Source organism: Microcebus murinus, chromosome 3 (assembly GCF_040939455.1).
Source record: "Microcebus murinus isolate Inina chromosome 3, M.murinus_Inina_mat1.0, whole genome shotgun sequence".
Taxonomy (NCBI): Eukaryota; Metazoa; Chordata; class Mammalia; order Primates; family Cheirogaleidae; genus Microcebus; species Microcebus murinus.
In genome coordinates this window covers 60,059,685-60,086,578 of record NC_134106.1, presented here as the reverse complement: position 1 = coordinate 60,086,578, position 26,894 = coordinate 60,059,685, and the positions used below count along the sequence as shown (strand labels likewise).

Below are 26,894 nucleotides of genomic sequence, written 5' to 3'. Positions count from 1 at the left end.
GAGAGCTTATTATGTAGTTTGGTGATATACTGTGACCATGGTACCTAATAACACATTCATCAGGTGTTTAGATTTGATTTAGATTGATTTTACTGAGAAAAGTGCCCCCAAACTTGTGTGAATTGTGAAACCTTCCTATTGAATATGTATATTGGTAGATATATGCCTACTCTCTTTTTTTCTAATATTAGCAGTTGTCTTCTGAAAAAAAAAATTATAGGAAACAGTCATGTGTTTTGAATAATTTTATCATTTGTTACAAGGGAAACCTAGAAATAGGATTAATATTTTTATTCATACGATAGTTATAGTTGAAATTATTGATTCACTAGAGATATTGACTAAGGATGTATATTTCTTTTTTTTTTTTTTTGAGACAGAGTCTCGCTTTGTTGCCCAGGCTAGAGTGAGTGCCATGGCGTCAGCCTAGCTCACAGCAACCTCAAACTCCTGGCTCAAGCAATCCTGCTGCCTCAGCCTCCCAAGTAGCTGGGACTACAGGCATTCGCCACCATGCCCGGCTAATTTTTTGTATATATATTAGTTGGCCAATTAATTTCTTTCTATTTATAGTAGAGACGGGGTCTCACTCTTGCTCAGGCTGGTTTCGAACTTCTGACCTTGAGCAATCCGCCCGCCTCAGCCTCCCAGAGAGCTAGGATTACAGGCGTGAGCCACCGCGCCCGGCAGGATGTATATTTCTTAATAGGGTTTTTCTTTTTTCCAGTCCTATTCTGAAGGGAATGGGGAGTTGATCTTTGGAGAAAGCCCTGTTTATAGAGATCCTCGTGTTTTCTAGGGGACTAGGTAAAACATAAAACATTAAGCAACTAGGGAAGTACTGCTTTGAGGGTACTACCTACCCTTGATAATTTTTCCTCCCAGCTTTACCTGTATTTTGGATATTTTGGGGTAATTTTCATTACCACCTGAATGTTGACAATGACAAAGGATACAAAACTCAAGCTGATTTGTAGTAAAAATTTGCAAAGAAGAGTTAATCCTATTCTCAAAAATAATGTTAGAGATTACCTTGAAATTTAGTTTATTCATGAGCTAGCTGATTTTAGAATTATGCAGGAATGATTTTGAGCAGCTCTGTCAATATGCTAGGTATTAAGCAAAAATGCACTATAATGCTCCTATTAATGTCTTCAGGTCGATGGCATTGTTAAAAAATGTATTTGAAAAAGACTAAGAAATTTGTGAAGTATGATTAACATGGGCATTATATTTTCAGATATTAGAGTAGATTACAGCACAGTAGTTTTAAATCTATGTGAGGACTTGGGTTTAAACATGGTAGACTGACTACATGTATTTATCTCTTTCTCCTAAGCCCCCCAAAACATTTAAATACACAAGCTTTTAAAGATCTGAAACACAAATGTTACTTTATGATAGAAGCTTTCCTTGAACATTCTGTATTTTAAAAGCAACCTCTCTTTTCTTTTTTTACATTTGTCCAACTTATAATTTTCTTTTATATTTGCCAATTTCTGATGCTCTTCCTTCATTCATTCCTGAGGATCTGAATTTCCACTGGGCATTATTTTCCATCAGCCTAAAGAGCTTCCTGTAGCATTTTCCATCAGCCTAAAGAGCTTCCTGTAGCATTTTATTGGTTGATTGATTGATTGATTGAGACAGGGTCTTTCTCTCTTGTCCAGGCTGAAATGCAGTGGCTCAAACATAGCTCACTGTATGCTCAAATTCCTTATTCCTGGACTCAAGTGATCCTCCTGCTTCAGCCTCCCTAGTACCTAGGACTACAGGCATGTACCACCACATCTGGCTCATTTTTTAATTTTTTGTAGAGATGGGGTTTTGCTATGTTGCCCAGACTGGTTTTGAACTCCTGGCCTCAAACAGTCCTTCCACCTCAGCCTCCCCAAAGTGCTGGGATTATAGGCATGAGACAGAGTCTTACTCTGTTGTCTGGGCTAGAGTGCAGTATCATCATCATAGCTCATTGCAACTTCAAACTCCTGAACTCAAGTCATCCTCCTGCCCCAGCTTTCTGAGAAGCTGGGACCACAGGCATGTGTCATCATGTGCAGCTAATTTTTCTGTTTATTGTAGAGATGGGGTCTTGCTATGTGCTCAGGCTGGTATCAAACTCCTGGACTCATGTGATCCTCTGATCTTGACCTCCCAAAGTGCTAAGATCACAGGGAGGAACCACCATGCCCAGCCTCCTTTAGTATTCCTTTTTTAAATTTTTAATTATGGGTCCATAATAGTTGTATGTTACATGTGATATTTTGATATAGGCATACAATGTGAATTAATGAAATCAAAGTAATTGGGATATCCATCATCTCAGGCATTTATCATTTCTTCGTGTTAGGAACACCTCAATTCTACTTTTTTTAGTTATTTAAAAGTATATCCTAACTTATTTTTGATTACAGTGACTTTGTTGTGCTATCAAATATTATTCATTCTGTCTATTTAACTATATTTATCTTTGTCCCCTTTCCCTACCTAGCCTCTGGTAGCCATCATTCTACTCTCTCTCTTCATGAGAACAATTATTTTAAATATTTAGCTCCCACATAAGAGTGTGAAAATATGAGATTTGTCTTTCTGTGCTTGGTTTATTTCACTTAACATAATGTTCTCCATTTCTGTCAATGTTGTTGCAAATGGCAGGATTTAATTCTTTTTTATGACTATATAATATTCCATTATGCATATGTACCACAATTTCCTTATCCATTCATTCATTCATTGATGATTCCCAATCTTGGCTATTATATTGTGAATAGTGCTGCAATAAATATGGGAGAGCAGATATCTTTTTGATATACTGAATTCCCCTCTTGTGGATATATACCCAGCAGTGGGATTGTTGGGTCATCTGATAGTTCTATTTTTAGTTTTTTGAGGAATTTCCATGCTGTCCTCCATAGTGGTTGCACTAATTTACATTCCCACCAACAATGTATGAGAGTTTCCTTTTCTCTTCATTATTGCCTGCCTTTTTGATAAAAGACATTTTAACTAGAGTAAGATGATATCTCATATAGTTTTGATTTGCATTTCTCTGATAACTAATGATGTTGAACATTTTTTCATATACCTGTTGGCCATTTTATGGCTATTTCTTCTTTTGAGAAATGTCTATTCAGATCCTTTGCTCATTTTAAAATTTGATTATTTGATTTTTTTCCTACTGAGTAGTTGGAGCTCCTTATGTGTTCTAGTTGTTAATGCCTTGTCAGATAGGTAGTTTGCAAATATTTTCTCCCATTCTGTGGGTTGTCTCTTCACTTTGTTAACTGTTTGCTTTGCTTTGCAGAAGCTTTTTAGCTTGATGTGATCTCATTTGTTCAATTTTACTTCGGTTGCCTGTGCTTGCCCAGACCAATGTCCTGAAGCATTTCCCCAACATTTTCTTTTAGTAGTTTTGTAGTTTCAGCTCTTAGAGTTAAGTCACTAATCTATTTTGACTTGTTTTTATATATGAGAAGAGATAAGGGTCAAGTTTCATTCTTCTGCATATGGATATCCAATTTTCCCATCACTGTTTATTGAAGAGACTCTCCTTTCCCCACCTTTGTTGAATATAAGTTCACTATAGATGTGTGGATTTATTTCTGTGTTGTCTATTCTGTTCCACTGGTCGTTGTGTCTGTTTGTATGCCAGGACCATGTTGTTTTGCTTTTCTACAGCTCTGTAGTATAGTTTGAAGTCAGATAATGTGATTCCTCCAGTTGTATTCTTTTTGCTCAAAATGGCTTTAGCTATTCTGGGCCTTTTGTGGTTCTATATAAATTTTCGGATTATTTTTTCTTTTTCTGTGGAGAATGTCATTGGTATTTTGATGGAGATTGCATTGAATCTGTACATTGCTTTGGGTAGTATGGACATTTTGACAATATTGATTCTTCCAATCCATGAGCATGGAATATCTTTCCATTTTTTGTGTCCTCTTCAATTTCTTTTAGCAATATTTTATAGTTTTCATTATAGAGATCTTTCTCTCTCTGAACTTACTTGGTTATTTCTAGATATTTCATTTGTAGCTATTGTAAATGTAATTACTTTTTCAGATTGTTTACTGTTGGCATATAGAAATGCTACTGATTTTCGTATATTGGTTTTGCATCCTGCAACTTTACTGAATTTTTTTTATTAGTTCCAGTAGTATTTTGGTGGAGTCTTTAGGTTTCTCTAGATATAAGATCATCTGCAAATGAGGATAATTTGACTTCTAACTTTCCAATTTGGATGCCCTTTCTTTCTGTTATCTGTTTTCTCTAGCTAGAACTTTTAGTAGCATGTTGAATAATAGTGGTAAAAGTAGGCATGTTGTCTTTTTCCAGATCTTAGAGGAAAGACTTTCAGTTTTTCCCCATTCACTATGATTCTAGCTGTAGTCTCTCATATATAGCTTTTATAGTGTTGAGGTAAGTTCCTTCTATACTCAGTTTTTTTTGAAAGTTTTTTCATGAAGGGATATTGAATTTTATCCTCTGTTTTTTCAGTATTGATTGAAATGATCATATGGCTTTTGTCCTTTGCTCTGTTGATATGATGCATCACATCGATTGATTTATGTATGTTGAACCATCCTTGCATCCCTGGGATGAATGTCACTTGATCATGATGAACAATCTGTTAATGTAGTGTTGAATTTGGTTTGTTAGTATTTTGTTGAGGATTTTTGCATCTGTATTCGTTAGAGATATTGACTTATAGTTTTCTTTTTTTGTTGTGTCTTTGTCTGTTTTTTTTTTTTTTCATTTACAAAAGGTAGGCCATGTTTATTAGAGTCACTAGCAGCTGACTGGCTCAGTGTGACTCAAGAGCACAAAGAAACCATTTCGCCTTCACTTCATACTGAGTCCTAGGGTGAGACCCAGACTGGCAGGAGTTCTGCCTGGGGCCTATTCACAGGTTTACAAGCTTTTCATTGAGGGCAATCTGAGACTGTGTGAGATTGGCCAGGTAGATCACCATCAGCAGGTCATTGATATTGCTGTTGAGCATGGTCTCGAAGTCGTCAGGAGCTATTTTGGGTACTTGGTTAACCAGGCTCATCAAGAAGCGACCCACAGTATTGTCAGCTGACACCTTTCCAGACAGCACATCCTCTGCATACTGCAACACTGTGCTTAGGCATCCTGGATGCGAGCTGATGCCCCTCCTACTTGCTGCAAGTCACTTGAGAGTCCGATCACTCGGTTGGGACTAAAACAGGTCTTCATGATCAGGTCAACACCAATGCGTTCAGTGTCATAATATGCATATTTCACTGTCAGAGGTGTGAACATCACTCCCATGGTCCATCCAGGGACACCCATTAAAGTGCTGTCATAGGCTTTGATGCTCATGTGGCCGTTCTGGAGACTTGTGTCCACAGTGAGGTGAATGGGGTTGGGGGCTTCCCGGCTGTAGTACTCATGGATCAGCACAGAGTGCTCTGTGATGTCCGTGGCCTGTAGCGTACCAGCCCAGGATGAGCTCATTTGGAGAGACTTTTTTGTGCAATTCATACATGTTCTTAGCAAATTCCATGTCAACAGCCACTTCATCTTCTGACTCATTATGTGGCACTGAAAAGCAATTGGTGACCTCCACTGAGTGCTTGTCAACACTTCCCAGCAGGGTCCCGATAACACGGGCAGCTCCCTCGTTTCGTCGCTCGTAGCTGTCCACGATGGAGGCCAAAATGACTGGGTGCAGCCTGACCACGGGGCCACCAGGGAAGGGCCCTGGGAGAGCAGGACCAGTCAGTGAGGGCGCCGGGGTCTGCGCAGGGGCTTTCGCGGAGGCCGGGGTCTGGCCCGCAGCCGCAGTCGTAGCCGCTGCTGCCGCAGGGTCTGAAGATGAGGCCGGAGCCGCAGCTGGCGTGGGAGGTGGCATTGGGGCTGGTGCAGGGACTAATGCTGAGGCTGAGACTGGGGCCGCCGCCGGGGCTGGGGCTGGAGTGGCGGGAGGATCACTTGCTGTTACTGCCGGTGTGGCCATCTTGTCGCGAAAGAAGGAGCCGGGAGCGGAAGAGCTTTGTCTGGTTTTGGTATTAGGGTGATACAGGCCTCATAGAATGAGTTTGGAAGTATTCCCTCCTCCTTGATTTTTTAGAATCATTAAGTAGAGTTGGTATTATTTCTTTGAGTGCTTGGTAGAATTTAACAGTGAAGCCAATAGATCCTGGAGTGTCTTTGATCGGAGAGTTTTTATTACTGCTTCTGTCTTATTATTTGTTATTGGTTTATTCAGGTTTTAGATTTCTTCCTGGTTCAATTGTGGTAGGTTGTATATGTCCAGGATTTCCCCAATTCTTCTAGGTTTTCTAATTTATTGGCATATAGTTGCTTATAGCAGTTGCTAATGATTCTTGGGATTATTGCAGTATCATTTGTAATGTCTCCTTTTTCATCTCTGATTTTATTTAATATTTCTGTCTTCTCTCTTTTTGTCTTAGTCTGGCTAAAGATGTGTCAATTTCATTTATATTTTCAATAGCATTTCTTATAGTATGGGTTTGCTGGTCTTAAATCCCTATCAATTTAAAGAACTTCCTTTAGCACTTTTTTAGTATAGATTTCCTGGCTTTAAATTTCCTTAGTTTTCTTTCATCTGAAAATGTTTTTATTTTACCTTTATTCCTGTATTAGTTTTTTAAGGCTCCCGTAACAAAGTACCACAAACTGGGTGGCTTGAAACAATAGAAATTTCTTGTCTCTTTTGTCTGGAGGCTAAAGTCCAAAATCAAAGTGTCAGCAGGACTGTGTTCTCTCTGAAACCTGTAGGGGGTGAATCCTTCCTGGTCCCTTCCTAGCTTCTGTTGGTTTGTCACCCTACTTCAATATGGCTTTGTCTTAACTTTAGTACTTCTGCATTGATCCTGTTTCCAAATAAGTTCACATTCTGAGGTGTTAGTATTCTAGACTTCAACTTGTCTTTTTAATCCATAACACTCTGAAAGATATTTGCTGGGTATAGAATTTTGGGTTGATAAGCTTTTTGTTTCTTTAATCACTTTAAAGATGTTGTTCTACTGCTTTCTGGCCTCTGTAGTTTCTGATGAGAATTCAACATTCACTTGTATTGTTTTTCCATAGAATACAATATGTTAATCTTCTCTGTGACTTTTAGAATTTTCTCTTTACCTTTACTTTTCAACAGTTTGACTATCATGTGCCTAGCCATAGTTTTCTTCTTGGTTTGGGGTTTACTGAATTTCTTGAATCTGTAACTTTATGTCTTTTATCAGACATGGTAAATTTTCATCCATTATTTCTTCAAAAAATTTTTTTGCCTTATTTTATTTCTCATCTTTTTCTGGGACTCCAGTTCAGCTTCTGTTAGACCTTTTGACGTTATCTTAACTGTTTCTTAGTCTTTGTTTATGGCTTTTATTGTTTTTTCTTGAATCTTTTATTTGTCTCTTTTTTTTTTCAGAATGTGTAATTTCCATTGATCTGTCTTCTTATCTTCAAGACCACTAAGTCTTATCCTTTGTTATCTCTATTTGGCCATTAAGTTTATCAAATTATCAAATGATGAATTCCTTATTTCAAATACTGTATTTTTCAATATTTGAACTGAAAAATTTCAGTTTCAATAGAACTGAAAAAATATAATCAAATATATGTGTTTGATGCCTGTATACTTGGCTCTGTACTGAGATAGTATGCTTGCATGGACATAACAATGTCATATTGATTATTGTTTTAATTTAACACACTGTGTTGGGAAGATAATTGAAAAAGTAGTAGTGTTAAGGGACCCAGACTTTTAAGTGAGGTAAGTTTTTATCACAAAGGAATAGTATTATTTAGAAATGTAGATGTAAAATAGTAACTCTAAAAAGATGGATGAGGGGTAGGAAAAGGCAAGAAAGAATATAATGGTTTTCATTAAAATAATTTCAGTATTATTAGATTTTTTAAATTAATAAAACTTTATTATTTAGAGCAATTTTACATTCATAACAAAATTAAGCATAATGTAACAGAGAGTGCTCACATACCCACTCTCCCCATTATTGATATTCTGTACCACTGGGGTATGTTTGTTAAAGTCAGTGAACCTACATTGACATATCATTATCACCTAAAGTTCACCATTTATGTAAGGGTTCACTCTTGGTGTTGTACATTCTATGGATTTTGTCAAATGTATAATTATGTGTATCTACCATTGTATTATAGTACCATTCAAAATAATTTCAGTGCCCTGAAACTCCTCTGTATTCTGTTTATCCCTCCCTCACTCTTAACCCCTGGCAACAACTTCCTTGTTTTTAAATGTCAATTCAAGTTTCTGATCTATATAGTTTTCCTTCTCTCTGAAGAACTTTTTAATATTTCTTGCATGGCAGGTCTACTGGCAACAGATTCTCTCAATTTTCATTTGCCAGATAGTCTTTATTTCTCCCTACTTTTGAATGATAATTTGTCAGGCTACAGAATTCTAGGTTGGTTGTTTAAGGTGGCTGTTTTTTCATTTCAGTAGTTTCAATATTTCACTCTAGTTTCTTCTTGATTGCACGGTTTCTGAGGAGAAATCGGATATAATTTGTATCTCTGCTTCTGTATAGGTATCCACCCCCCATCCCCCAAGGAACCTGGGGGATTGTATATGAGTGGTTTATTCAATCATATGATCTTAGGAATAAGGGTTAGTAGGAGAGAAAAGAGAAGGTGAGTGAGTCAGTACATTGATACAGTGCTAGGGCAGTCTGGTTTCTTAATCCATGGGACTTTCTGAGAAGACTTGTGGACCTTAAGCATGGGAGGAACAAAGAAGAGAAGCACTGTCAGCTCCTTTTCAAGGGTTGCTTCACTTCTGGGTTGTGCTTCATGAGTGCTAAGTGTTTTTTGTGGGATTCCACATTGTGGTATTAGAAAAGCCCCAGGGCAGGAAGCCAGAGGTATAGTGTAAGTGCCTGAACTGGTGTCAAGTTACATTTTGTCATGCTTTCAAGCTGGTTTAGAACTGGTTGCTGTTGGTAGCTAGAATAAAAGGTGAAGCTGAGAGGATTTGAAGGGATTTGAAGGGAATTCTAGTGTTATCCAGTACAGATACATAATACTTGAGATGATAATGTATAGCAATATTAGATGCCATTAATGATTATGTATTGAAACGTTGCTAGGTCTCAGATGTTTCCATAGTAGACAGTGAAACAAGATTCCTGTCTCATTTTCAGAGGGAAGACAGGGGGAGTATGTGGTTTTTAGTGTTTTTTTTTTTTTTTAATTCAAGATACTTCATATGTATTATCTCATTTAATCCTTGCAGCAGTTCTGAAGTAGATTTGATTTGTGTTTTTTAATAGATGGGGATATAATGTAACAGAGAAGTAAAGTAACTTGCCCAAGGTTATAGAATTATTAAATTTCAGGGCTTAGACTTAAAGACTTATATTATTCCAGAAAGCTCATCTCCCTCCCTACTCCCTCGTTATAGCACCTTATTATTGAAATCTTTTAGTTATATTAGGCTTTCAACCTATAGATCTAAACCTCTCTTTTCAACTAGTGTCTGATTGTAAAGGTTATTTGTAAGTGCTCCTCTAGTCCACTAGAGGTCAGTATCAGGTTGAGAAAGACTAGAGACTTTGGCTTTTGATTCTCATTATTTTAACTCTCTGAGTCTTATTTCTAGGTACTCCTCAAATTTATATTTCACAGTAAATCTTTATTTAATGGCATATATAGGATGTCTCACAGAACTACTCTGACAGTTGTAAAGTATTAATAGTGACTTTTTAAGATTAATAGTCCAGATTAGGTAATGCTTATGGGTTGTCCCCTCCCTTATAATAGGTAGGAGAGCACCCATGTCATATCTTTTGTAGATATCCCTTTATTTTATTGTGCCACATCTTATTCTTATATGGAATCCTTTTGTTATACAGTAAACATATCCAAATTTATACAGTAAACATATATCCAAATTTACTACGTGTATGTCACTATGTCTGGACTTGGAGGATTCTAAGAATGGTAAAGTGTTTCTTATCTTCAAAGAGAGAAGAGTTGAATACCAAAGGGTTTTATTGTCATTTTCACCTGGATATATCAATACAACCAGTTTACTGAACTGGTCTTCATCATCATGTACTTACTATTTTTATGGTTTCTATTGCTTGGAATGGCCCTACCGTCTAGTCATCAAGGCTAGAGTACTTGGAATTATTCTTATTTCCTTCCTCTCTTCCCATGTACTACATTTAAATCAGTAAATTGTGTTACTTATGCTTCTGATATATCTGCTGCTACCTTTATTCAAGTTTTTATTTGCACTGATTACTGATATATATTGATTTTCTTGCTTCTAGTCTTTAACTTCTCCCAATTGACTACTCCTCTGTTCCCAAAGGATTTGTCTGAATTCTAAAGCTAATCCTGTTATTACCCTACTTATATTCTTTCATCATTTCTCCCATTTCCTACTAGCTAACATTGCAACTACTTTATGTGGCATCTTTACCTCTTATTAATCCTTCATAACCTATACTCTAATTATGTAAAATTATGTATTATTCCCTAGGTGGATAATATTTTTTCACCTATGATTCTTTCTCATGATATTTGCTTACTGTGGAATGGTTAACCTTTTCCATCTATCTCTGTTTGGAAAAATCATATTTATCTTTCAAAAGCACCTTTAGTGCCTGTTCCTCTGTGAAGCCTTCCTTGAAACTTTTCCAAGCAGATCTGATTACTTTCTCCTTTGTCCAATTATTGCCCTCTGTATTTGTTTCTATCATTATATTTGTTGCACTGAATTCTAGCTATTTATTTGCCTATGTGCTTTCTATATTGGTATGATGTGAGATTCATGAGTTAGGGACGCCAGCTTATTTCTTTGTATAACCAGTGTGCAGCGCAATGCCTGGTATGAAGTAGACATTCAACATGTGTTTGAAAGTAGGAATACAGAGAGAAAGCTCCATAAGTTAGGGCCGTGAGAGAAAGCTTTCTAAAGGAAGAAGAATTTTAATTGGGTTTCATAGGAAAGATTGGATTCGGGCAGGAAGAGGTTAAAGGGTAGAGAAATGGCATAAGTAAGGATACAGAAGTGGAAATTTACTTAGTGTATTATGAAGTAGAGTCTCGTTCAAGTGGAAGAGTCATGTTGGAGTGTACTGGATAAGTACCGTAGAAAATTAGGTTCAGCTTCCATTATTGTGGAATCTATGTGGTGGATTATGAAGTTTGGACTTGCACTTGTTTAAATTCCCACCTCACCCCCCAATTTCCCTCATGTCTAATTGGCATGATAAACAATGTGGCTTAAGAAGAGCCTGGCTGCAGTAGGTACGGGGATTGTAATGGGAAGGTGATGAGTTCCATTTTAGGTATGTGGGAAATGAAGTGATGGTAGGAACTGGAGATGTGCTGTGCATTTCAGGAGAGTGGTAAGAGAGAAAAGGAGTTGAGGGCTAAACTTTGCTCAATTTCTATGTAATAGGAAATTGGAGGAGAATATATTATATGTGAGGGAATCTTGAGGAAGAGGTGGTTAAGTGTATAAAAATTATTCATAAAGAGAATGAACAACTAAGAAAATGAAAACACCTAAATGCTTTCTAAGGTCTAGCTACTATGTGTATGCTTTGTGCCCCTCTCCCCCTGCTCCAGCCCAGTCAGCAGAGATCAGTCAGCTGGTTCTTTATAAGGATTGTTTTGGAGGGATAGAATAAATGATCCTGATTTTTAAAAAAGCTTAGCATGTTAGAAAAGAACACTAAAGGGCTTTTATTAGATTTTTTTGTGTGTCACATTTTCATTTTAATATATGTATTTATATATTTATATCTATATTTGGTCTTTACCACTTCCTGCCAATCTCATAACATACATTGTGAATAGATGGTAATATTCATTTGCATCCATAATGGTAATATCTGAATATTTATTTCATTGCTCTATTTGAAATTTGATGTTTTCAACTTGGCCGGTTCCTGCTTGGCAGGTCTGCCCTGATTGCTCCTTTTTACAGACTGGAGAAGCTTTAATAATTCTGACAGAGAATGCAGGTTCTGACACAGCTTTAGAATACAACTTGAAGCACTTGGATTTCTAGCATAGGGTTTGCTATCTCAATTTGCTGATTTGGTCCAAATCACTTTGTTCTCCTCCAAATTGATAGGAAAACCAGATGCCAACTAAAAAGAACAAATCATAGAAAAATCTAAAATTATTTCTATAGGATACTTTTCAGATTTGTATTATTTCATGTTTAAATGACAGTACGTACATATGACTCCTCTTGATTGCCTTTGATACACTAGCATATTTTATTGTGAAAGAAAAACAATTAACTTGGGATTCAATAAAATAAGACTCATTTGTGGAAGGTTTTGGTTTTGCTATACTGGTATGATAGAGTTAGGTAAGCAAGTGATCACTCTCTAGTTGAGGACTTGCTTTTTTAAATATGAGAGCTTTAGAGGAACTTGTCCCTTCCTTTGTCCCTCCACTGAGTCCTTGATCCCTTTTTGTGTGTTTTGCATTGGAAGCAAATAGGGAAGAACATGTTACTTTTGGGAAAAACAAAGAATTTTCCATAACTTGGTTAATTAAATGCTTAGAAGATATATGTGTCTCGTTTATAAACCTTAATGAAATATTTTTGGGTACCTTCTCTCTCTCAGTTTGTTACCAAAGCCTTGTATTTTATGTAAGTCTAACCAAAATATCAATAGGTAATATGTAGAGAAACAAGTTTGTCCATTGATTCAATCTCTGGAATGTAGATTCTTTTCATTTTCCTGGCAGCAACTAGTTCACACAGTTCAAGTTTTTCTCTGTCCTGCTATAATTGTCCTATTTGACCAGTGTCTGGACTAACTTCTTATACTTAATATTTATCTTCATTTCCTTAATCTCATTAAGCTTTAGAGATGCTGATTTTTCTCCTGAACTAATTTCTATTTATCACTGAGGAGAAATATCAAATATTGATTAAGGGACATGTATTCCAAGAGGTCACATGCTCAAGCTTTGTATCTTGGGATAATACTAAGTATGACATTGAAAGAAATAAAGAAAAAAGGAAAGTTCCATTGGGAAATATTTTTGGAACATGCTGGATTAAACTAAATTAAACAAGTTCCTTTAAAATAGGACTTCTAGCTTTTATCCTGTTAATGTGTGTTGTATATCTACAAGAAGGCTACATGACATGCAGTATTTCCCATTGATTTGACCTTAGAACCCCTTTTTGGGAAAGATTTTTGTCATGCTTTAAGGGACTGTTGGTATAATGGAAAGATCACTGATCTGGAATTTAGAAGATCACAGTTTGTGCTTCTGATTAACCACTCTCTAGCCTTGTGACCTTGAACAAATCCTTTGTCTTCTAGCCTCGGTTTCCTGATTGGTGACTAAGGTCACTTCCAGCTCTAATACTGTGTGGTTTAAGGCTTCTGTTGTTGGCTCTGAATAGTCACACTTTCCACTTCTTTTTATCTATTGAGACCATGCCATTATTTCAGTCTTATTTTGTCAGGTTGAGATTGCACTGCCTTTTCTATAAAAGTTCAGAAGAAGAAAACCTTTAAAACCCGGTTTTCCCCAGATTGATGGTCATGGAATCCTGTTAGATTAATTAGTTCAAATTGCTTTCTAAAGATAATTCATTCTCCTGATTATATTTTATTGGTCTCTTATACCCACATAAATGTTTTTAAGAGTCCCCTGAGTTTAAATGTATCAAAATTAATCCCAGGCGCTCACCTGTACTCCCCCAACCATTATGGTTTCAGTATGGCATTTTCTTGTAAGAGGTAAATAAATATTAGACATTTGTACTAGTCTCTTGACTACTTAAGCAAAAATTGGTAGATTTCATTTTTTGATGATTTAGTGGATATATTTCAAATATCTTATGATAATATTGACTAATTAATTTTTTCTGTGTTAACTTGGAAATTGAGTTAAGATAGGGTAACTTCAGGATTAAAAATGCATACATTAATATGTTTGGTTTTATTTCTGAGACTAAAACTTTATGTACTAAGGCCTTTTGTTGTGGTATTTTCTTTAAGATACCAATTTGTTCAAAATTAGAAATTCATTAAAAGCTTAATTAAATTTTGTTTTTTTTCTTTTTTCTTTCCTTTTTTTTTCTTTTTTTTTTTTTTTTTTGGTGTGTTTGTGTGTGTTTTTCTCTATGTAGGCCCAACAGCAAAGAAACCTGGATAACATCGTCTTGCAACAACCCAGAATAGGTAGCAAGAGAAAATCTAAGAAAGATGCATATATAATCTTTGATACAGAGATAGAAAGTACTAGCCCCAAGTCTGAACAGGATTCAGGAATTCTGGATGTTGAAGACGAGGAAGATGATGAAGAGGTAACTAACATTTGAACTGGGGAAATGAGACTATTTTTAAGCTTAAATGTAGTATATGGTTGAGATACGATGAAAACTTTATCCATATAAACACACACAGTTTGTATGATCTGGATATTAAATGCCATTTTGAATAGAAATGGGCCCCAATTTAAGGAAACTGAAGATAACATTAAGATAATTTAGATTGTGATTCTTTTTAAAGAATTTAAATTTTAAATGCATTCTTCCAATTTTGAAAAGATTCAGGGTTTTTTGATTCTGTACATTAAGGGAAGAGTGGAGTTAACCTGACCTAGAGACAAAAGGTTTAGGTGACCTCTACTGAAACTGGAACAGTTACTTGAAATAAATATAAGATGTTGCTTCAAAAGGTTAGGAGTGAACAAATAGAAATGATTAAATTAAAAATATAAAGTTTCCAGAAAGTTGAGAATACGTTTCTGGAGGAAATACATGTATGAGTGATTATGGGGTGTCTAGGAATTTTATGAGATATCTATAACCTCTTAGATGAGTTATGTGTCACTGTTAGGCAAGAATAAGATTAAGTGTCTTAATTAGTACATAGTTTTATATTCTTCTTTGTTGTTGGAGGTATATTTAATGTGTTTTTTAAAACTGTTGTGGCATTTGAGATTTCCTGTTCAAATGTTTTTTGTAAATACTTATCATTTGCATTAACTGGATCAGTATCTTTGTGAGTGTAGTGTTTAGGAGCATGAGCTTTAGAGTCAGACTGTATTTCAGTCCTGGCTTTGCCATTTTATTTTTTAAAATTGTTAATAATCATATCATTTACTTTTAAAATGGCTACTGATATATGTGAGAAATCATTTATTCCTATACTGCCTTTAAGCGCTTGTCTCCTTTTAATTGTTTCATTTCTTCAGATAAAACTGGGTTCACTATTTCTTCCTCATCCTTGTCTCCTTATACCCTTACTACCCTTCTGACTCTTTTCTGTCTCCAAAAGCTATGCTCAAAAACTTGTCACTGTCTAACTTTGTAATCATAAATAACTTGCTTAATCTGTTGGAACCTTAGTCTTCATCTATCAGGTAAATCTCCCCCCATATAGCATCAGTCTCCAACCTTTTGGGCACCAGAGACTGGTTTCACAGAGACAATTTTTCCAAGGACCTGGGTGGGGGATGGTTTTGGGATGATTAAGCACATTACATTTATTGTACAGTCAAATCTCTCTGCTAATGATAATCTGTATTTCCAGCCACTCCCCAGTGCTAGCATCACTGCCTCAGCTCTGCCTCAGATCATCAGGCATTAGTTCTCATAAGGAGCATGCAACCTAGATCCCTGGCGTGTGCAGCTTACAGTAGGGTTTGTGCTCCTGTGAGAATCTAATGCTGCTGCTAATCTGACAGGAGGTGGAGCTTATGCTGTGATGTAAGCGATGGGGAATGGTTGTAAATACAGATGAAGCTTTGCTTTCTCATCCATCACTCACCTCCTACTGTGCAGCCTGGTTCCTAAAAGGCCATAGACCGGTACTGGTCTGTGGCCCAGGAGTTGGGGACTGCAGCCATATAGGATTGCATAAGTGTCTACCCCGTAAAAGGTAGTCAACAAACATTAATTTCATTATTCTTCCTTACTGACTTCTATTATGTATCACCATACTGTCAGTATACCTGTACCTATTATTATTCCTTTTTGATTTCAAATTGAATTGGCAGTGCTTAAACTTTTGGACTGAAAAGCAAGTAGTCAAATAGTTATGTGTCTAAAACATTAGCATTTAAGTTTGATTAAATATCTGAGGCACTATCATATGTGTAAAGTACTACCTTCTTTTATGTAGTTTTCATTATTGAGGGGACACATTTCTACCATTTCAGTGAATAATTGTATTTATCATTTTTAGTTAAAATTTATACTTGACTAGGACATATAAATGAGGTACATTAATAGTTACCAATGCTTGAAAGTTTCATCCTAATTTCTATTGTACTTAGATTGCAAGAACTCCTAATAGCTCTTTTTTTTTTTTTTTTTTTTTTTTTGAGACAGAGTCTCACTCTCTTGCCCAGGCTAGAGTGCTGTGGCATCAGCCTAGCTCACAGCAACCTCAAACTCCTGGGCTCAAGCAATCCTTCTGCCTCAGCCTCCCAAGTAGCTGGGACTATAGGCATGCACCACCATGCCTGGACAATTTTTTCTGTAGATATTTTTAGTTGGACAATTAATTTCTTTCTATTTTTAGCAGAGATGAGGTTTCACTCTTGGTCAGGCTGGTTTCGAACTCCTGACCTTGAGCGATCAGCCTGCCTCAGCCTCCCAGAGTGCTAGGATTACAGGCGTGAGCCACCACGCCAGCCCCAATAGCTCTTAATAGAGCTAGAAAAAAATCTTTTGAGTATAACCTAATGGACCACTTCAGACAAAAGAACCAACTATTTGGGTGATAACCTATAGAGATAGAAAGTTGCAGAGAGGACTGTATCCTTCTGAATATTTTCTAGCATTCTCTCTTTCTAGCCTGGAATGACTGTTGTGTTAGAATATGGATCTATCCTGGACATGAGACTGTCAGGGATTAGGCTCATCACAGATGACTAGTCACAGCAGTAGTATAATAAAGTCTTTCTCAAGAAAGGCTAGCTAACTCCTTTAATGTACATTTTGGATACTCTTCAATAAAATGAAATTTTATGAGGCACTATGGCTTATGGAAACAGAAGTTACCCATAGTCTCTGCCCTTGGATAACCTGAAGATAGTTAGATGATCATTTAACATGGTTAGATGATAAGATAAAACATAAAATATATACATAGTTTTTATATATCAATGATATACTTCTGGATAGAAACCATTCTTTATCATTAGCTCACTGAAGATCCTTGCTAAGTTCCTTTTAATTTTTATGCCATGTTTCTTCTTGCTTTGTTCTATGAGGTCCAGAGAAGATGGACAAAGTCAGACTAGTAAAATATGCAGGGGACGGGGGTCCTCATAAAGATAGTACAATAAGAATGTACTTGGAAGTTAATATTTTAAAATGGTTTCATATCCTAAATCAAACAGAATTCATATTAAAGATTTGCTGATTGAGCTCTTACAACAAGAATTCAACACTTCACTGTCATCTAATGGCATCCTATCTTAAAAAAAATTCTACCTTATATTTATTTACTTCTCAGTTTGAATCTTCTTCAAGTGCACATTCTTAATCTCAAACCTCATGTAGAGAATTATTTATTTAGATGTTTCCAAACGGGTTTCTTGGCATAGTTCTTGCATGGTGTGAATAAATTCTTCAGATAAGGTCTTTCATGACCCACTGTGACGTTCTGACCTTCATTCTTGTCATTCTTCAACAGACCTCATTGAGAACAGCATAGTTTTTGGAATATTGTGACTTTTAATCTATGAGCATGATAATTGTGGCATAGAATCCTACAGGGTAGTGGTTCTTAATCTATTTGGGGTCATATATTACTTTGAGAGTTTGGTAAAAATATATGAAGTGATTTCCTAGTAAAATGTGCATATATTCATTCAAAAAGAGTTCTGCATGAAATTTCAAGAGGTTCGTGAAATTCATTTTACCTGTAGGGCCCAACTTAAGTACCATGATGTAAAGCAATGCTTCTTGAACTTTATTGTGCATAGAAATCACCTGGGAATTGGATTAAAATGAAATTGTAATTCTGCAGGTTGGGGATGAGTCTGAGAGTCTGCATTTTTAATAATGTCCCAGGTGAGGATGGTGCTTTTGGTCTCTGGAGAACATTTTGAGCTGCAAGGCTATAGAGGACCATGAGGAAGTCTTTTGTATGTAAATAAAATGAACCCATGATTATTTGAGTCGCCTATTGATTTTCCATTAATAGGATTTAAAACTTTTTGGGCAGTAAACCAGTACTTGAAGAGAAAGTTATATTTTGCTTTTCTAAAATATGTTCTTTACCAGCATTTTTCAATGAAATTTTATAATTCTAATTTCACAAGTTTAGGTGTTTATTCTTTGAAGTAAAAACTTTTTACCCTTTTTTGTGCTTTTAATGAAAATACATTAAAAATATTCTTTGAGTTGAATGACATTTTTAGGCTATTTACTTTATTTACTACATCTTTAGCTTAATGACACTTAAGAGGAGATCATGGAATGAGATGGGTAGGAAAACCCAAACACCTAGAACAGAGTTTATCACATAGTAAGCAGATTGTTAATATATTATTAAATTGAAATAAAGTTTGTACTAGAGATGGGAAAAACTTAATAGCCTGGGGAACTGAAGATGAAGTCTTAATAGTAAATTGTCTAGATGTGCAACGTTTGGGGGATGGATATGCTTGAAGCTCTTACTCGAGGGGGGAGGGGGGCATGGGCAATATAAGTAATCTTAACACTTGTACCCCCATAATACGCTAAAAAAAATAGTAAATTGTCATCTTGGGTGAAAAACTACCTTACCATATTGAATGAACTGAAGGAGTCAGTCTGTTTCTCTTTTTTTGTTCTATCCCCCAACCCCCAACTCCCAGTTTTTGAGAAGTGTTACAAAGAAAAGTATTCCCTAATAAAATTCTCTCTTTATTTTTATGTTATTTTTGGCTAAGCTAATGAAAGGGTCATAATTAAAATAAGTTTTTTAGACTAATCATATATGAAAGTTGAATAATATAAAACTGCCAATATTTTACCATTTTTGATCAACTTAATTCAATTGATTTTTCATGGAAATATGTAAGGCAATTTGTGTTGAATCTCTGTATCACCCTGTGATATATGCAGATGTTAATGTTCTTCTCTAAATGTCTAGATAAGACATTAAAAAATATTTTTTAGAAATAGTGAACATTTTAAATTGAAAATAAATTTATGGTCCTAGAATCATCAGGAATATCAGTTTTGAAATATTTGAAGATAAAATACAAAGAAGCTTCCAATATGGCATATTATTTGTGAGAAAGGAGACAACCATGTCATCCATACCACCCGTCATCAAGTATGGGTCAAATTAATGTTTGTTGACCAGGTTTAGCTCTCCAGATTTTGGTACCTCTTTTGAAATATGGAATTAAAACAAGAGGGAATTGCTAATTTAAATACAAATACTATCTAATAGAAAACCTTCTGGGATATCTTAATGATTATGGTACTGTACTAATTTTGAAGTAACATGATATATTAATATTAATTTGCTAGGACAGCCATAACAAAATGCTACAGATTGGGTGGCTTAAACAACAAAAATTTATTTGCTCACAATTTTGGAGGCTAGAAGTCCAAGATCAAGGTTCTGGCATGGTTGGGTTTTTCTAAGGCTTCTCGCCTTTGTTCACAGATGTCTGCCTTCTAGCTGTGTCTTCACATGGCCTTTTCTCTTTGCTTACACATCCCTGTTGTCTCTTCTTCTTTTTATGAGGTGTCTCTTCCTCTTTTTATAAGGACACCAGTCCTATTGGGTTAAGAACCCCTAGGACCTCATTTAACCTTAATTACCTCTTTAAAGGCCCTATCTCCAAGTACAGTCACAATTGGACTTAGGGATTCACCACATTAATTTTGGAAGGGAATTAATTCAATCCATAACACAGGGTGATTGGAAAGTATAGAAATAAGATTTGTATTTTGAAGGTACAAGTTCAATTAGTCTTGTGCTATTAGGGCAAATCATGTAATTCTCTAATCATCCATTTTTTCACCTATAAAATAGAGACAATAATTTATGTCAAATTGTTTATAAAAATGTAGTTATTATGATATGTGACCCAAATTTCAAAATGTTTCTTGTAAAACTTTCTGTCGACAGGAAGGTAATAGAAAGCAAGGGTCATTCCTCAGTAAGTTAATGTGAAATAAAAGATGCCATTAGAGGTTTGCAGTTTGAACCAGAGGTTGTAGAGTGGCAGCTCACGGACCAGAAACAGCTTGCAAACTGGTTGTTGGCCTGAACAGTGCTTAAGATTTTTTAAATTAGTTGTCAACTCTTAAAAGTCAATTGAATTCACATAAAAATCTGGATTTCCAACTTAGTTTCTTTCTAAGCATGGTATTAATAAACACGCCCTGAGTAGCAAGGTTGTCATCAGGGATATGGTTTTTTTTTTTTTTTTTTGAGACAGAGTCTCACTTTGTTGCCTAGGCTAGAGTGAGTGCCATGGCGTCAGCCTAGCTCACAGCAACCTCAAACTCCTGGGCTCAGCAATCCTACTGCCTCAGCCTCCCGAGTAGCTGGGACTACAGGCATGCACCACCATGCCCGGCTAATTTTTTGTATATATATATTTTTACTTGGTCAATTAATTTCTTTCTATTTTTGGTAGAGACAGGGTCTCGCTCAGGCTGGTTTCCAACTCCTGACCTTGAGCAATCTGCCCGCCTCAGCCTCCCAGAGTGCTAGGATTACAGGCGTGAGCCACCGCGCCCGGCTGGATATGGTTTTTTCTGTAAGCTAGGATTCCTGATGTGTCTGTACATTGGCCATTGCTATTTATCATTACATGTATGCTGTTGTTGAGGGAAATATAAGCTTACATATATTAAGTATATATCAAAAAATGCCAAATGAAAGACAGAGTGCCAGGGCCATAAATATTTGAAAAATATGATGAGTACATAGTCTTTTGTAAAAGTGAATAATTATTTCATATGCAAAGTATGTCTAATATGAGAATACAGTTTAAAAGACCAGTCTATTTCACTTATTCCCAATACCCATTGGCCCTGCAGGCTTCTAGTTTTTCACTTCTGTTCTTAATGAAAGTGGGTCTATTAAGGACAAATACAGTCAAAGGAAAAGTAGGTATCTATATAAAGTTGAATGAAAACATTATGGCGTGTGTTAGATATTCTGTTTTGGTTTTCTTATTCCCATTCTTGATCTTTTAGGTCTATCCATTGGTAAAGATATATTATGGCTCACATTGATTTAAGGTCTTTTTAAGTTTTTTCATTGGGATCATATTATAAATGCCCTGTTATTTTGAAATTGTTTGCTTCTATTATAAACTTCTGTCTTTTCAGGTCTTCTAGAATTTCTCGTTTATATTCTCTTTACCCCTATGCTAAGTTGTTAATAACCCCAATAATGGAAATTACTCCTTCCCCTCCCTTGTCTAAAATACTTGGTTATACTTTTCTCTGAAGGACCAACTCAATTTCACCTCTTCTGTAACACCATCTTTTTAAAAAACTTCTTTTACTTTTGAAGAATTTTAAATCTTCAGAAAAGTTACACGTATGGTATCTATGTGCCCTTCACTTAAATATTCCACTTATTAAAACTTGACACCTCTTCTCTCTATCAAAAGTTTAATTTTGAAAGAATCAGGGGTGTGTGTGTATATCTTTTCTTTTCATCTCAAAATTGAGCAATTTGAAAGAAAGTGACATACTTCATTATTTTTGAACTATAAATATCATAATGTATGATATGATGTATGTTTCCTGAGAATGACATTCTTCTACATAACCACAATACAATGATCACATTCAGGAATTTTAGCATTGCTATAATACGATCACTTAATTACATCCCATATACAAATTTCCCCAGTTGTCCCCAAAACGTTCTTTATAGCAGATTTTTTTCTTTCATTTTTTTTTCCTGCAGACATATCCAGAAAAGTATCACACATTACATTTAATTTTAATGTCTGTTTAGTCTCCCTTAATGTTCTTCTATTTAGGTATATCTGTTTATGTCCTCATGACTAGATTCAGGTTAATCATTTTTTTGGCAGGTATATTACAAAGACAATATTATGCTCCTTTCATTGCATCACATCTGGATGGAGGTACATAGTTGGTTAAGGAGGTATACACTAGCTTTCTTTACCATAAAGTTACCTTTCCCCTTTTGTAATTATTAAGTGATCTGTGGAGTGTGACTTTAAGACCATGTGAGTATCTTATTTGCTAATTTTATTAATAATAGTTTGTCACCCAGTGGTTTTAGAATTCATTGATGCTGATTCTTTCCTGAATCATGTGTTACCATGGTGGTTGTAAATGTTGATTTTCTATTTTTATCATTTCTTTCACATTTATTAGTTGGCATTCGTTTATAAAGAACTTTTCTCCCCTTTCTTGTTTAAGTGTAATTAAGGGCATGTGGGTTCTAATGATTTGAGTTTTTTTCCTTCAGTTTTTCCAAGTTCTTTATCTATTAGGGATATTAGCTCTTTACCTATAACAATATTGTAACATTTGTTTAACCTACTTTTGCTAACCTTAATTTTTCCTTTTCTTAAACCTTTTGTATTTCCTTTTTTACCAAATTTAGTGCTAAATTTCCCTTTTTGCTTAAAGTTTAGAGTTTCCTAGCATATAGGGGACCCTTGTTAAATAAAGACCAGTTGATTTTTTAAATTTCACCAGCATTCAGCTTTAAGCAGAGAATTCTTGAGAGACTATCCTTTGATTTTGGCCACAGGTTTTTTATAGTGCCTCAGTAAGGAGAAATGACAGTTTTTCCTGATTTTCTTCTGCTTAGGGTAAACACTTGAATAAATTAAGTGGTAATCTCTTTAGAAATTTCTCAGAAAGGATCCTAATTATTTGTGAGAAGCTCCACAGCAATATTCCTTATTTTTTAAGACAGAGCTCTTGCCAGGGTGTTCTTATATGCTCAGGGGCTTAACAAATTCTTTATATTTTTGCTAATTCTGGTCACGTAGAATTGTAGGCCTTCCATTTTGTTGGTGTGTCTATGGTGTTTAGTCTAGCTCCATAAAAGCTTATGTCCAAATAAATTCTACCCTTCTTTTCTCTGAATATATTTGGAAACAAAGTAGTTCAAAAAGCACATTAGTGAAAAATGTATTTTCTGGCTTCTAGACCTAAGATGGGTAGTTGCAATTGAACTTCTGAATGCAGAGGCAATGTCCTTTCAGCTAATCATTTGTTGTTTGCTCCCTGCAGAAAAATACCTGATATATTTTAATGACTTGAGAGCCAAGTAATGCTCAGAAATGGGTACCAAGTCCCTTCACTCATTTACCAATACCAAGAAAGGATCCTGTGTAAAGTGGTAATCAAAAATAGTTTCAAGGTGGAGAATGGCTCAGATGATTAGTGAGAAACATATCTAAATTCTTTGCAAACTCCTATCATACTCTTTTTGGATAATGCATGTACTCTGAAAGACTTCTTAAGAGAAAAATAAATGGTGTGTGCATGTGGGTATGTGTATATGAGAGACAGTGTGTGTGTGTGTGTGTGTGTGTCTGTATCTTCTGGTACAGATGTGTGAACAATAAGGCTAGAACACACTAATGTACTTGTTTTCATGTACTATATCAGCAGCATAAGTAACTCTCTCATAGTATATTTGCTACTATTTTTGAGTGGAGGGAGGCAAGCAAGCTTTTATTTTACTCTAGTCCCCTTTTCTAATGATGTGCTTACCCAGCAGTAAAATGGGTAAATTTATCAGGTTACCTACAGATAATTTTTTCCCCTGGCTTCATTCACTAATGAGTCTTTTAAGATAGTAGAAATAGCTACTAACTCTGACTACTTCTTTTAGGGTAGGGTTTAGAAAAATAGTAAATGAATGTATATGTTCAAACTTTAATGGCATTATTTTTTAAAAATCAAAATCTCCCTTTTTCTTTAATATGTAAAAAAATTTTCCTTATGCTTTTTTGAGAAAAACATAACCATCTACCTTTCTGTTTGTTGATACTTCCTTTTACGTGAACTAAAATGTATTAGAGAAAAAGAAAAAAATATGAAAGTCAGATCCTGATGTTTTATAGGAATCTTTGTAATTAGAAATGTTCATATTTCTTTTCCTCCTGACCATCTAATATGCCCATGTCTACTCTGACTCTTTGTATCTTCTCTAGCAAATACTGTCTGTAGAGGCTCATAAGCCTATTTTTCAGAGGACATTTCATTAATCCTATTTATAAATTTACATTTCTTAATTGATAAGTCCTCTCTCTCTGGACTCTTTTTGGTCATCTATATAGTGGCTTCATGTTATAGCTGGTATATTTATAGGACATAAATGCTATTTAAGAACAAATATTTCACAAAAAATTAGGAAGTATTGCTTTGAGTGAAGCTGTTAGTATTTATCATACAAATATAAGAATTATTATATTGAAATAAACAAATTAGGCATATGTATTGGTATCTAGCGGATACCTGATCTCTAATGGGTACATGAATAGAAGACTGTAGTAGTTGCCTTCATGCTATTGAAGTTCAGTCATCACCGCAAAATTCTTTTAATAGCTTTTTATTTATCTGCTATTTAAAAATAAATCATAGTTCCCTGAATTTATATAATATTATAATATACTCTGAAGCACAGATATCTTAGTTAATAGAATCTAAATATTACTTACTATTTGATCCTCCTGAAAATAAAGAGGTTTGAGCTGGCAAAATACACTAATGTGTTCCATTCAGAAACTATACAGGGAATTAGGTAGCTGCTGTCCTTGGTGATGAAATTATTTCACTTGAATTCTTAAGGAAAACAATTAGTTAAAAAAGCAGGATAATCTTGAATATACTGTTAGTGACTACTGTTGGGATTTTCATAGATCTATGTGAACTTCTAGAAAAATACAGACTGTGTGGTATTATATCTTAAGGTCTTAAGTTCCTGACTGCCAGGCAAAGGAAATGTTTAACTATTCTAATCATGTTTCTGTATCTCAGAAAGAAAGCCCTTATGAGAGGAAATGACAGCGTCCTACCACAAAGTTATCTCTTATCAGTTACAGTCCCAGTCGATAATGATTTGTCAAATTTAGACATGTGTAAAATGTAAGGGCTGTGTTATTTACTTTGGAAAGGAAAAATTAGATGAAGCTGATAAAGAAGGAGTCATGGCTTTTGTTAGGAGACAGAAACCATTAGAGACAGTCATTGTTAGCTTAGGAAAGTGTCCTTGGACCCCTCCCTCTGTCCCAGCTGAAACCTAAACCTGCTTGAATCATTCTTTGCAACTTGAGGGGAGGGAGGAGCAAAGGAGGGGAAGAAGTATGAAGGCCACTTTGACACAAAGTTAGCATTTTAAATGGAGAGCAAAATGTGGACGTTAAACCAGACCTATTTCTGTGAGTCAGGAAAATCTATCTTTTGTTCTCATATTCTTCCTCACCCCGTTTGTTTAGAGTTTTGAAAGCTCATTTCTTATTCTTTTAAACATGTAGCATTCTTTCACGTCCCGTGTATGTTGCTCTTCTCCTTTTGCCTTTCCGTAGTTGTAAGTGATTCTTTTTCATTAGTGGAAGCAGAGAAAACACATCTAGCTCAAAGCAACATGAGTCAGTGCATACTTTACATACCTTTATCCTCACAGCGCTCTTCTGGGTTCCTCACAGTGTTCATTCCTAGTGTTCCTCACAGAGGGGAGCATAGAGGAAAAATGACTTCTAAACATTAGGCTATTTTGGGGGTAGAGGTAAAGATTGTGGACTGAAGCCCCGTTTTGCTCTTTTATTTTTTTCCCTAGGTTTCTGTGTGCTGCTTTCAAAGCAGGCAGTCTTGTGCTTAGGAAGACTTAACTAGATGATGGTTCCAGAGCTAAGAAATAGTAGAGCCAATACTTATAGATCAGGGCACTTTGAACAGTTTGAAACTGAGTTAATGATGTCATAACAGCTTCATAGAGAATAGGTTTGGTTGTACATATTTGTTGGAGATGACAGAAAAAGGCCTTTATCTCCTCTCTAAATATATCTATTTTCTAGTAGTCTGTCCAGACAAACCAGTCTTAGCGGATTGGTAACCAAATATCATTGTTAGGGGGTCCTGTTAGCTTATTCATCACAGAGTTCTATGGAAACTGCCCCTTAATGTGGATGTTCATTCTATAAGGATGGGTCTGATATGTGGAAGAGCCAAGGCTCTGCCTGAGGAATTGACCACAGGCAGTTTCCTTTTGACCGAAGCCATGCTTCTGAGACAAAATAAGACAAAATAAATACACTGTATGAAGAACAACACATAAAGTTATGATTGGATTTGCTATTCAATGTTAGGTAAGCAAAATGTTTAAAACTTTTTGTAAATATATATTTTTAATAAATAACTATAATTATTTATTCTAAAGAAAGGAAATAATTTCATTTCCCATACAGATCAAACTTTTCTAACATGTTTTCTTCTTGTCTTTTTTTCAAATGGATGTGTAGTTTTTATGTAATGTAAATACTATGGTGAATATAATTTTTTGATGTTTTTCTATTTTTCTTCTTTTGAGATTATATTTTGCTTAGTTGTAGGCTCTGGTTTTCTGGCAAGATAAAAGAAATGTCCTGGTGTTTGGCAAAATGAAACAGGTTCTGTTTTTCTATCAAGATAAAATAAGTCTCCTTCAAATCTCTACTTTGCAATCAAAAAAGGGAGACTATAAAGATGTTTTAATGTTGTCATTTCAAATAAGAATTCCTAAAGTGATCATATGTTGACTCTTTTTGTGTTAGGATGAAAATGAGTGTCTACTTGTACAGTTACAATTATAATTTTTACATGATTTTTAATCCTACTTTTTTTTTAACTGCTTAGTGCCCATCTGTACATAAAATGCTTTTCTCAGTAATTTGCAATGCTCATTAATGCTAAAGTC

The 26,894-nt window shown here is 35.4% G+C and overlaps 1 protein-coding gene and 1 pseudogene across 2 annotated transcripts in view; one reads left to right on the top strand and one right to left on the bottom strand.

Moving 5' to 3' along the window:
- EXOC6B (exocyst complex component 6B) overlaps window positions 1-26,894 on the top strand; it is a 563,942-nt gene that overhangs the window by 231,826 nt on the left and 305,222 nt on the right. For both annotated transcript variants that reach the window (XM_012750057.2, XM_012750059.2), the window contains one exon: window positions 14,153-14,329. In XM_012750057.2, the coding sequence (XP_012605511.1) occupies window positions 14,153-14,329 (177 nt within the window). The remainder of the gene's footprint in view (window positions 1-14,152; window positions 14,330-26,894) is intronic.
- LOC105863228 (eukaryotic translation initiation factor 3 subunit F pseudogene) lies at window positions 4,737-5,995 on the bottom strand (annotated as a pseudogene).